Here is a 13,619-nt window from a genome sequence, read left to right as displayed (position 1 = left end):
TATACAGAACAGCAGGTGGCGCTCAGGGTGTGTGTGTGTGTGTGTGTGTGTGTGTGTGTGTTACCAGGATGAATAAAGGTGCTAATTTCACATTCAATCAAAGAATGCAAACATTTTTGAAAACTTTTATTTAAATCATTAGAAGTTTGTAGAATTATAATACCTTTTTATGATGCTCAATTTGTATAGCTTTAGTATTTCAAAAACATACATTTGGGTTTAATGTGTCTGTACATATATGTTTTTTGTTTGTTTAAATTGAGCACCGTTTCAGGCGTATTCGGATATTTACCCATGTGATGTTAATCAAGCATTAAAATACGTCACAATTCTACCTTTTCTGTCCAGTTTTGTTTAGCAATTAGATATTTCCACATGATGGCGCTAGAGGATCATTTTTGAGAGACAACCTGGCAATGTAAGCTCTACATCTATAGTCCCAAGTACCCTACTATCCAGTTATATTCGTTTATTATACCGTAGAAAATATATTTCTGTTGTGTTCGATACTGCATTAAAAATATTCTACTGCGGGCCATACGCTAGGTTTGGAAAAGTATGATTGTGTAGGTTTTATATTATTATTGTCTTCTTGAATTAGTTAACATAAGTTGTGCTCTGGCTTCTTGTGATTATTTTGTGTTGATTATGTGATGTGGCAGTTCATGTTTTCCACCCTGCACAATACCCGTTATTAATGGAAATGTATTTTTTCTGAACTTTGCTGTATTATTCTGAAGAATAATCAAATCTGGCATTTTCTTCTTCTTAATGAATTCATGAAATAAATAATTACATACACAAACAACAGCAACAAAATAATGTTCCATACTTCTACCACATTGCAGAAGTGTATGCACTTCAATAGAATTTCCATCGTTTAAAATGTTGCTTTCAAATGTTTCATTTTAAATACGTTTTGCCATTATTGCACAAGATGGCGCTCTAGGATCATTTTTGACAGATGCAGCTGGTAAATGAAAGTTGTTCTTTGAATACCATCACATTATTTCCCACGCTCCACAGGTATGTGTAGATCTAATTAAAGCAACATCCTGCTCTGTACATTTTGTCCCCATTTTATTTATTGCTTTTACTTGGTGTATTTCTACATGAATAAAGTCTGACTTGACTGACTTGCTAAAAGCACACTTAGCAATGGGAAGCAGTGCACCCGGAGAGTACAGAGAATAGACCCTAAAGCATCGTCTCCATTACAGGACCTTGGGCAGACACAACTAATATCACAGAGTTCATATAGGCACACTAGTATCACATATTGATGTAGGGTCGTACATTTTAATTGCATATACATCTATCTGTCTATCGATCTGTGTGTGTGTCTTTATTCTTTATGAATTAAAGATAAATTGCATCAAACAATTACGCATTTCAATCTGCCTGGGTGGTGTATGTTCCTGGGAATATGTTCATGGGGTGGAGAAAGTTATGGACGATGTACTACAAAATAAGCTTAAAGCTCTGTGTAATTCAAGTGAATTTAACAAGCATGGAGGATACCTCGCCATATCCAGCATAGTGGGATTATTTTTCAAAAACATTTGTATTTATCTGTTCGGGAATGGCTGATCCTGGATAGCTATACTATACTATAATCCCTCTCTCCGTTAATTAAAAAGAACAGGAACCCAATGAAAACCGTGTTTTACAAAATGTAATCATTTCTGGAAAAGCTTAACCATCTGCTGGAGGTTAAGTCTCTGAACAGATTGTGTTTTCTGGTTATTTAAACCAGGGGATTGTATTTGTATTTATTTATTTCGTGGTTTTGGAGGGGGGGGGAGGTTGTTGCGACTGACTTTCTTCAATCTTATGTGATTATCACTGATGTGGAGAAATCAGTCAACTCTCGCCACAGCTTCTCACTTTCAGCACGAATAACACACAGCTTGCTCTCTTAATTAAAATACAAGTGCCGGCAGGTGTCGGGACCAAACCGCATGCCGTCCGCTGATTGGAAGTTATTCCAAACCCTGTATTATGTGATGTCAAGAAATGAACAAACGCCAGCTATGGGATTTCAGGATTGGATATCTCGCTTGGTAATGATGGATAATATATACCCTACATGGGACATTATTGAGTCATACATCCAAATGTCATCAATTATTCCAATTAAATAAGGGGGTTGTTTTTATTTCCAGCTTAGTCCTGAAATACGCGATTTTCAATCTCATTAGGATAGTATCCCCTTATGTATACGTTTTCAATCACACATATATCTATATCTATATCTATATCTATATCTATATCTATCTATCTATCTATCTATCTATCTATCTATCTATCTATCTATCTATCTATATACAGAGAGAGAGAGATTTGTGAACCAAATTCGATATATAACATAATGAACTAATATATATAAAATGGATAGACTGGTTGTACATGATCAATAATGTTATTTTATTCAGATCACTATCTCTGGAAACAGTGGAGGTCTAGATTGCATTATTTCCATTTTCAGTATAGGCTTATACAGCTGTTAAAAAGGAGCACTGATAACGGTTACTATACTGGGGGGTCTGTGTCGCGAAAGGGTTAAAACGTCCATACTGTAATTACTGCCGAAGCTCTCATGTCGCTGTCCTCCAATACGGTTCTGAATAGGACTACGATCCTCCCCCACCAGCCTTTCCAAAATGCCTAATACACTGGAAAATCAAAGACAAAGTATCACACACTCACACACGACTGGTGTAACAAGCAGGGAGAGGGACTGTGGAAGGACCCTACGTTTTTTTCAGTTTTAAGTTTTAATTTGCAGTGTTTCTTTGTTTCTTTAAAAACAATTTTAAAACCAAGCAGAGAATTGCATGCGCTGTAGATCTGTACTTTGTGCAAAGTTTGGAAAAAGAAAAAACATTTTTTTTTTTTAATACGGCATACCCTTTTTAAGACTATGCAGTTTACAGAAAATCTCTCTTGTAATTTCCATGACTGAGGACTGAGCAGAGCTGAAATGGACCTAACAACTTGGAGAAGAAGACGGACGTGGAGAAGGCAAGTCTTATATCTAGTTTTCGGTGCTTGTGCTTTGGATTTAGTTCTTGCTCAGATACGCTATTCAATTCCCGAGGAACTGGAGCACGGAGCTTTTGTTGGCAACATCGCAGAAGACTTGGGCTTAGACGTTGCCAAACTCTCAGCTCGCAGATTCAGGATTGTTTCTGGCGCTAGGAAACAGTATTTAGAAGTCAATTTGGAAAACGGGATTTTATTTGTCAATGAGAAGATTGACAGGGAAGAATTGTGCGAGCAGAGCCCGGCTTGTTTCTTACACCTGCAGGTTGTAATCGAAAATCCTTTGGAGCTATACAGGGTGGAGGTCGAGATTTTGGATGTGAACGACAATTCCCCAAGTTTTCCGTGGAGCGAGTTTGTTCTGGAGATCACCGAATCGGCTGCGCCCGGGTCTCGCTTCCCGCTGGAGAGCGCACAGGATCCGGACGTGGGGACCAACTCTCTCCGCACGTACTTGCTCAGCTCCAACGAGCACTTTGTCTTGGATATTCAGACGAGGAGTGACGGGAGCAAGTTCGCAGAGCTGGTGCTTGAGACACCCCTGGACAGAGAGCAGCAAAAGACACATCAAGTGTCACTGACAGCTATCGACGGAGGGATGCCGGAGAGGTCTGGCACTGCCCAGATCACAATAACTGTGTTGGATGCTAATGACAACGTGCCTGTTTTCGACCAGTCTTTCTATCGGGTGAGTTTAGTGGAGAATGCACCTAGGGGTACTCTAGTCATCAAACTCAATGCGACGGATTTAGACGAAGGCTCTAACGGGGACATCTCTTATTCCTTCAGCGGACATGCTCCTTTGAAAGTGCGCGAACTCTTCACTGTGGACTCGCACACTGGAGAAATCCGAGTGAAAGGCATTGTCGATTACGAGAAAGCCAGCGTCTATGAAATCTACGTGCAAGCCAAGGACAAGGGTCCGTCTGCGGTGGCTGTGCACTGTAAAGTCCTGGTCGATATCTTGGATGTCAATGACAACGCACCAGACGTAATTTTAACCTCTGTGTCCACGCCTGTCCAAGAAGATGCTCCTCCGGGGACTGTCATCGCTGTTATCAGTGTGATGGATCGGGATTCAGGGGACAACGGAAACGTGGACTGCGAGATCCCCAAAAATGCGCCGTTTCAGCTCCACTCCTCCTTTAAGAATTATTACACTTTGGTTACCAGCGAATTTTTGGATCGAGAGAGCGTTTCCGAGTACAATATAACTCTAACTGCGAGAGATCTGGGTACACCTCCCCTGTCTACTAAGAAAACTATCTTAGTGCAAGTCTCTGACATAAACGACAATGCTCCGCGATTCGTCCAACCCTCATACACGGTCTATGTGACTGAGAATAACGCCCCCGGCGCTTCCATTTGCTCGGTGACTGCCTTTGATCCTGATTCGAATCAGAATGCCTATCTGTCCTACTCGATTCTGGAGGGGCAGATCCAGGGCATGCCCGTGTCCACTTATGTCTCCATCAACTCCGACAACGGCAACATCTACGCGCTGCGCTCCTTTGACTACGAGCAACTGCGAAACTTTCAGATTCGCGTTCAAGCGCAGGACGCCGGCTTCCCACCTCTGAGCAGCAACGTTACTGTCAATGTCTTTGTCCTGGATCAAAACGACAACGCTCCGGTCATTGTGTCGCCTCTACCCAAAAACGGAACTGTGGCGACGGAGATGGTCCCCAGATCAGTGGATGCTGGCTACCTGATAGCGAAAATCACTGCCATAGACGCGGACGCTGGACAAAACTCCCGTCTTTCTTATCAGGTTCTGCAGGCAACGGATCCGGGGTTGTTCAGCGTTGCCCTTTACACGGGAGAAATCAGGACAATACGCAGATTTGTGGATAAAGACGCCACTAGGCAAAGACTAGTCATTTTGGTCAAGGACAACGGTCAACCGCCCCTCTCAGCCACTGTTTCCATCATTTTATCAGTAGTTGACAGTGTGCCAGAATCCCTTTCTGATTTCAGCGACCTCACACTGAGCCAGGAATCCCCCTCTAACCTAACTCTGTACTTAATCGTATCTCTAAGCACGATCTCCTTCATATTTCTGGTGGCTATAATTGTCCTGGCGTCCATAAAATGCTACAAGGACAGACATGCCATCAGGGGATACGATTTCTCCTTCACCTCCTGCTGTGGATTTAGATCCGAGGCGACCACCGAAGTGTTCAAGAAATCCAACATTAACCTTCAGATCTCTTCCGGAACTAAAGTGCCTACAAACTGCGTCGAGGTTAACGGTAACGGCCCCCTTTCTCAAGCGTATTGCTACAAAGTGTGCTTAACGCCAGAATCGGCCAAAAGTGACTTCATGTTTCTGAAACCATGCAGTCCAGCAACTCCAAGGAACAATGCAAAAGGTGCGGATAACATGGCTTCAGCTTGGAATGGACACAACCGCACCAACACGGTGAACAATGGGGCTAATACACCGAATGAGGTATTTATTTATTTTATTTGTTTGTTTATTTTTTTATAATACGTTAATTATCATCACTGTCGCTTTTATGATTTAATGCATTTATGCAAGTTTGCACATACACATGTGTAATGATACAGAAATGTTGTAGTTATTAACATGTCATTCTGATTGAAAAATAAATTAGCTTTCATTTATTTATCCATTCAGGGGCATTCATTTGTATTTTTTTAAACATCCTTTTAATGAATACATTTAAGGTTATCCGTGTACATGTCTACTCGGTGAGTTACATTAACCTCAATCAATTATTTGCTGACCACTTAATTTGATGCATGTAACAAGTGCATACTTAAACGCATCCCTTGTAGGATTTTAATTAGTAACTGCCAATATAGTTATATTGTATATGTAAATGCATTGCCAGTTACCAACTAACACCAACCTTGCAGCATAAACCTATTAAAGACCCCGTCGTTGCCCCATAATCCACGTACAGGCTTAATACATGTCCACGGCTTATAAAAACATGAAATTCAAAATGTATTCAATACATGAACATACATCAATACATAATAAACACCTATCTGTCTATCTATCTATATGATCATATCGTTTTCACATTTGCCATTAGCCAGATAAGTACATAGATACCTACCCTTCATAAATAGCACATATAGAAAGATAGATAGATATATACATTTATATTTTCATTATGCTTGTATTTAGCTTTTTACACACTAAGACCAAATACAGAAAGATAAACGCGTATGTAAAATAATACACTGTCTATGTCATATTACTAACATTTCTGCTGCAGAAGGTTAGATGACCTGTCCTTCGTGTTTGCTGCCTACACTCCTTGCCAACTAACGCAGACTACACAGGCAGCATTCACTCATTGTTCTTCTATTTGGATACCCAATGTTATAACTAGCACTGACGTGTAGTCCCTGTATATTCACAGACAGCAACTGTGTGGAACTGCGAAAAAGAGGAAACGATATATATGTCTTCTACCGAAACGCTATAGTCTGGAGTAAATAATGCAGTGTCGCTCTACAGAAATCCGTGTAAAGGCGCTATCTTTCTTGTCTGTTGCGGCGGCTGGAAAGCATGTACATTGTGAAGCAAAGGCGGGCCCTTGCTGCTGAAATCCACTAGATGGAGGCAACAGCCCACAAATGGACGAGAATTAAACCCCTCCCGCATTAACCTTGATGCTTTCATAGTGTTGCTATTGCAAAGGCTTGTATACTGTGATCCGTGATCACCTTAATGCATATATTCTTTGAAGCTAAAATTAATTAATTTCCTTTCTGTACGTGGACATAAATATATTTAATTACAAACAAATGTTAACTGAAAACTATATAGAATATAACAAGGACACCTTCCCCTTTTCTGTAGATGCTCACTTGGAATAGTATAAATACAGAAATAGATAAATACATTTCTGACTTCTAGATCTTACCTGCAGGACGTGGTTGATTAACTGTTGTCACGCATAATAATGTTCTTTTTAAAATATGAAATGACAGTGTAACTGGAAAGATACTTAAGCTTGAGCACACGGACATACACACCTTTATATTACTGCATATTTGATTTCACAGTATGGGGGATGAATCTGCATTAACCATCTCAGATATAATAAAATAAGAAGAGAAGTTTGAATTCTTTCGTAAGTGTCCTTAGGTAGCTCTAAGGGAAATGAAACTTTGATGGAAAACAAACAAAAACAGGCAACCAAACACACAAGCACACACCTCCGATAGCTGGAAGCTGAAAACACGGTGTAACGGTTCGTTTTTCAATTATACATTTTGATAGGACTACTTCAATGGGGCTATAAGCACACTTTTTCATTACTTCTTTAACTAATGGATTAGGAATTTTCAAAGAAAACCACTAGCGGCAAAAGCAGAACAGTAGTTTGTTTTAATTCCCCATTTGACACACCGCATATGCATAAGGGAGATAAACCCGAAGACATTCTGTCAACAGCAACAAGGAACGTGTTCAGCTTCACCACAAGCAATCAGTCATTAAAACACAAGCTCACGGTACATTAGCTTATTATCAAACAATCCTGATGGAAGGGAAAAAAGCCCCCCCCCCCCCTCTTTCGAATTATTATTCATTTCCCGGGTCTATATGGATTCTTTTGAAGATTATAATCGTGTCCTGTTTCATCCTGGTGATTTTAATTGGTTTTACATGGCTTGTGCAAGGTATTTTGCATGCTGATTTTGTAATAAGCTTACACCGCATTTCCCTTGTCAACTACTGTAAGTGAATTAATAGAGCATGGAATCCATATTATGCGTCTTTACAAAAAAAAAAAAAAAACATCTAGGGCTCTACGTGTCTTTCTGACTCCTGCTGCGTAACCTCTGATGAAGGGAAAATAAATGACATCGGTGCACTAGAAGGGCTAAAGTCGTACAGAGCAGTTTTATCTCAGCAGAGGGCAGTGCAGTTCTAAGTTTAATATTATTTTCTATGTAAATTCATTGGTGATTTAGGTATTCAACAAGGAGTGTAAAATGAGTCGAATAATTAAAAAAACCCATTTTATTTACAATGATCAATTACATTAAAGCAGATTTCACAAGAAAAATAAATAAACAAATAAATAAATAAATACATCTGCGATGCACGGTCCATTGTGTGCCCGGCCTTGCGCCCCTGTTCCGGCCGGGTTAGGCTCTGTTTCACCGTGACCCTGTGCTGGATGACAAGGTTATTAATAATGAAGGAATGATGAATGAATATATGAAAACATGTAAGGTTTTAAATCAATTGTTTTTCAAATAGAAGATTATAGTCTCATTTCAGTTCTGTTTCCTGTATGCAAATGTTCAACTAAGCTTGGGGCCCCAGTACAGAGTGCATTGGACGTCCTTCTGACTTAAAATACTTTTTAACCTAAATACTGACAGATGCCCGGTGAAACAACGATCTGTCTTATTTACATTAAATTACTTTATCTGCACCTTAAACACTGTTCATTAAAAGTCCTAATATGCCAATACATGCATGTGTTAAATAAACACAACATGTTCTTAATCACACTCAGTCGTGTACAATACAACGACACATTATTGTTACACATTTAATCTAAGAGTCCACTCTATTCATCATCATCATCATCATCATACAATTTAAGGCTGCTCAACATCAGTGGCTTGTAAATGCTTAATTAAATCAATATTTATTTACATGAGTCTGAACACAGAAGGTCGTGAAACAAAATCCAATTCCTAATGTTATAAAAGAATTGTAACAATGTTTACATCAATTTCTATTTATCTAGTCATATATTTTTAAGGAAACAAACAAACATCTCTCTGTCAAATGTTTTGTTGGTATAAAATGTCTTCGCTGTAGACATCGTGTTAAAAACTCGTGCCTCTTGTTCTACACAATATATCCCATGTCCTGAATATTAATTGTGTCGTTTCCTTTCCTATTTTCAGCTCAAACAACCGAACACAGACTGGCCTTTATCAAAGACGCATAACTCCGCACTTAAGAGGTAAATTGAACTTTTAAGAAAACGTGCAATCTACTTTGATCTTTGGAAAGAGTGTTTCTGAAGGTGTTGACTTGGATTTTCCTGTCACAGTTACAGTTCGATGAACATGGAGGGCACTTTGATGCGGAAAGCTATGCAGAGAGAGTCGGACAATTTGGTAACGCCAGTGGCCGGTCAGTACTGGACTTGGGGAACCCACATGAGGGGTACGTGAGCTTCGTCAGTCCTTCGGTCTTTCGTCAGTCTTTGGACACACTTATTATTCAAAGAAACACCTTCATTCTTTACATTCTATACGTGAGTGTGTATTTTTTTTATTTGCATCCTTTCACACGAGTACAACGAGCTGGCATGTTGACAGCTAACTTTGTATTTCTTGTTTAGGGGTAGAAGGTGCTGACAGTTATGGGAATGGACACGTAAGATGCCATTGAGTTCAACAATAACATTAATTGGGTTAATGAAATTCTCACTTAAGGATCAATATAACAACTATGAAGGGACTAACTTGATGTGGCAAGCTATATAAAGGCTATACTTTTGTAAGATACATTTTAAATACGTGTTTAATTGCTAATTCAATCAGTTAGCTCTTCTGATTTTTGTATACATAAACAAATGCAGGCTGGATGTCCATGCTAGTTTTCTCTCAGAGTGTTTAATTATGTGTGTGTGTGTGTGTGTGTGTGTGTGTTTAAGGTGACCAATTATAATTCGGGTTATTATTTTATCTTGGAAAACAGATTATAAAATGTCCTCTCCAGCTGTTGGGGTCACCAACCGTGCATGGACTCCACGGTACGGACCACAATACCCCCTGCACCCACCGCCGGATTACCAGCACAACGTGTACATCCCTGGGACCCCAGCCTCGCACTCCACACTAAAACCGACACATCGCAGTGATCTCGATGTGAAGAACTCATTTTCCACGTTTGGAAAGAAAAGGAAATTCATCTCCAATTATGACTCTAGAGAAGACGCAGTAATAAACAATGACCTTTCCAATAAATGACGTGAATTGACTTGGGACAACATGTCTCTGCGAATAAATGGACATCATGTGAGTTCTCCAGTTCAGGAGCTGCAGCACACAGCGACTTGTTTCATGACGCATGTTTAAAACTCATGCACCGTGGCCGTGAAAGATTCCTGGTCAAAAAACACTTTCTGCAACAATACTTCAACATCGAAAGCTACTGTCACTGCAGTTTGACTTAGTGTGCCATGGCATATTTGGCCTAAATGGCAAATCCACCCATTGAGTATTTGTACAGTTCTGCATCAGTGAGGACCTAAAGAAGCGAATAAATTTCCCTCAGCTAAATTATTATTATTATTATTATTATTATTATTATTATTATTATTATTATTATTATAACCACTACAGCGCCTATAGATGCCTACAGTATAAATAGAACTGCTGATATTACTACTATGTCTCATAATAATATAGTCACAATCATAATAAATGCACATGTTCATAGTTTATTTGCACACCAGGCGTTGATGATGATGATGATAAACATTTTGTATTTCAGGACATGAAACATATGGTATAAATTGTAATTATTTTTGGTTACATTCATATGTAAATCATTGCTTTCCACAATCAGAGAGCCACAGGCCTCATGGCAACTATTATATAATTGCCTGGCACTACCTATGAAGCTATATAATACAAATATGATCTACAATAAAATGCACAGCAAATTAAAACGAATACAACAGATGGATTATGTTATTTAACACAGTTAAATGAGAATAATAGCGTATACATGGATTTCCATCGTCATAAGCAAATTGCAGTCTTCATGACAGACAGCTGCGTGGCATGACATTTGTGAAATTGTACAATACTTGGAAAATAAAATATTTTTTTTTTCGTATTAGATTTACCTTGATTAAAAATGAAATATATATCTTGATGCAGTTACAATACTTTCTAATTGATCTTCGAAAATGTATATATGTATGTATTTAGTTATTATTAACGGTCAGTCATTTTAGAATCTGCTACATTTTGCAGATTGTTATCTCTAAAAGGGAGGTGATATGCGCAGCTCGTTTTAATACCTGTTTTTCATTCATCTTGCTAGAAGGACAGCTTTTGGCAATTAAGCAAGTTAATGGAGACTGGAATCTATAATTAATCTATGCGGTTAATCAGTTTTGTATTAAAATATACCAGTTAATTTAAATTTAAGATTTTAATGGCTTGTTTCACGGACCTTGGTTAGGACTAGTCTCAACTACTTTACTTAAAATAACATTGAGTAGTCCATGACTAGTGCTGTGAAACCAGCCCTGAAAGATAGAAACATTTTCATACACCACTTTGATCTGATCATTCTTATTTGACTCCCTAAATGTTAAATGTACTTTAACCAATTGAAAGATTGACCAATTCCAACCAGGTGCACCGTGTGTTTGAATTAATACATCAACCTAGCGGCCAATAGCAAATCGTTTTTTGACAGAGATTCATTGTCTATGCAATAGGAAGCCACTGAGGACAACGGGTGTGTTTTGGCATTTACCATTGCCAGGTGTGTCCAAGTCTATCTTTAAATGGATCCAAACTAACTTCGTGGCCAATAAAAATATATACACGGATCTCAGGAAAAAATGTGTTTGCGGTTGCTGTTTAAATAAATCCAGATTGAACAGGTACAGATATTGTGTGTTATACTCCAGTTGCATCTCCAAGGTGATGATTGAGATTACTTGTAGGCCTTTTCATACAAGACCATATGGCAGTTATACTCGTAAAGCAAGAGCGTGAGGTGCCAGTGCAATCTCAAATATGAAAACCATACGGTGTATTATAGATTATAGTTCTATTTCACTTAAAGGGTGTTAAAACTACTTTAATTACGTAGCATTTTGAGTCCTACGAGTGCCATCCGTTTGGATTTTGCAATTAAACAAAACGTAAATCTAGATATATTTTTTCTTTCTTAATTTACATGCCAGCTTCAATTTATCAAGAAAAAAAAACTCCGATTAGTTAAACGCGAACTGCTGCATAATTAAAATCTCCTTGAAAATGGCATGTCTCAAATGAAGTCAGTGGAATTATGAAGTTTTTATTTTCCAGCACTTTGGCCTTTAATAGTCATAGGCAGAGAGGCCATCGGGACATTTTGGCGATTTACTTTTAAACGTAAATTCTAGGACTTTTGTTTTATTTTAAACTGTAATTTTCTTTCTGTGGTATTCATTGACGCATAACACAATGCGAAATTACTCCATTTTCGATTGTTCTGGAAAAAGCAAATAGGTTAATAACCCTATATATACTACAGCCCTCGTTCTGATGCGCCAGTCAATTCTATTTTCTCAATTTGTTTACAGGTTGTGTTCCTTGGTACTTTTGATTTACAGGTCTCTCTTTTGTGATTTCATCGTGATTCTTTGGTGGTAGTGGTGTGACAACTGACAACCACTCAATCAAAAATCTGTGCTACCATTGAAAAACTGAGACTATAATTACTTTAAAATATGATGCATGAATATAGACTGATTAATTGCCCGCTGACTTGTCAAACAACTGTCACCTGTTCACATTTTCAGTCGTTGGATCAGAAAATGTTCATGCTGATGGTGATAAGTAGAGGGAGCAAAAAATAATTCTATAGACCCAGAATATGTGGTTTATCCTGACATTAACAAAGAGAGAGGAAAGTCTTCCAGAAGAGGCCACGTCCATAAAACAACTGCGGCAGATGAGCAAATGCATATAAACATACAAACCCCAATTAAAATATTTACACACCACTGGGTTCAGCTCGTTTCTAAATAAAACAAAGCTGCCGGAAGCTCTAATTGCTTTAGGTTGCTGATTCCAAGGTTGAATAGCTTGATAAGGAAAACCGGCTAAACTAGTTGTGGTTTCAACCTCGGGAAGTTAATCAGTCACAAAGCATTTTAAGATAATAGACCACTGCGCTCCCTTAAATTAATACCACAGAATTATTGCAGCTTTGTGTGTTCACAGGCAGTAATATTTCACTTTCGTAGTTTGTCCTATTTTGTAAGTCAATCGGTTTAGATGCTTTTAAAGTTCAAAAAGCATTACACTTGCCCTTTTTCGGTGGATATAAAAATTGTTCCATGACGGTTAATGTTACTGAATTTATGCATAAATTCCCCCATTTCAAAATGATCATACACTAATAATAAGGCTATTCAAATGAGCTTCAAGCCAAAAACTTCAGATCTCTGAAAGGAGACGGGGCCTGATCTATACTAGGATGGGAAGTGTCTACTGAAGATGAGGTTTGTATTGCAGGAGGTACTGGTGCATGGCTAGGGGGCACTCTTTCCTCTTTGTCAGTATATTAAAACTCCATCCTCAATGTGCTGACTAGGGCTATAGTGCCAGTTGGTTTAAAATGTTATCCTGTGACACAGCACCTCCTATGGCACTAAAATTAAAGTGATTCCATTACATATACATTATACAATTTGATTATTAGGAAGTAATGCACTCGGATGAAAAAATACAAGAGTAGCCGCCTGAGACCAGCATGGGAGAGTCTTAAGTCTGGCCTCAGAGGGCTACTCTTGTATTTTTTTATCTGAGTGCATTACTTCCTA

The 13,619-nt window shown here is 38.5% G+C and overlaps 1 protein-coding gene across 2 annotated transcripts; it reads left to right on the top strand.

Annotated features, from left to right (window-relative positions):
• Window positions 1–2,706: 2,706 nt before the first annotated feature.
• On the top strand, window positions 2,707–10,906 carry LOC136763051 (protocadherin-10). 2 transcript variants are annotated; one of them, XR_010820953.1, is made up of 4 exons: window positions 2,707–5,497; window positions 8,959–9,017; window positions 9,108–9,314; window positions 9,761–9,847. XR_010820953.1 is itself a non-coding variant. In XM_066716768.1 (4 exons), the coding sequence occupies exons 1-4, from the start codon at window positions 2,984–2,986 to the stop codon at window positions 10,030–10,032; spliced, it is 2,961 nt and encodes a 986-aa protein (XP_066572865.1). In that variant the 5' UTR covers window positions 2,707–2,983; the 3' UTR covers window positions 10,033–10,906. The 2 variants fall into 2 exon arrangements, 1 of the variants encoding a protein (XP_066572865.1); XM_066716768.1 differs by having other exon boundaries at window positions 9,108–9,223; window positions 9,761–10,906.
• The last annotated feature ends 2,713 nt before the right edge of the window (window positions 10,907–13,619 follow it).

Source organism: Amia ocellicauda, chromosome 11, assembly GCF_036373705.1.
Source record: "Amia ocellicauda isolate fAmiCal2 chromosome 11, fAmiCal2.hap1, whole genome shotgun sequence".
NCBI classification, from domain to species: domain Eukaryota; kingdom Metazoa; phylum Chordata; class Actinopteri; order Amiiformes; family Amiidae; genus Amia; species Amia ocellicauda.
This window is presented reverse-complemented; position numbering and strand designations above follow the sequence as displayed.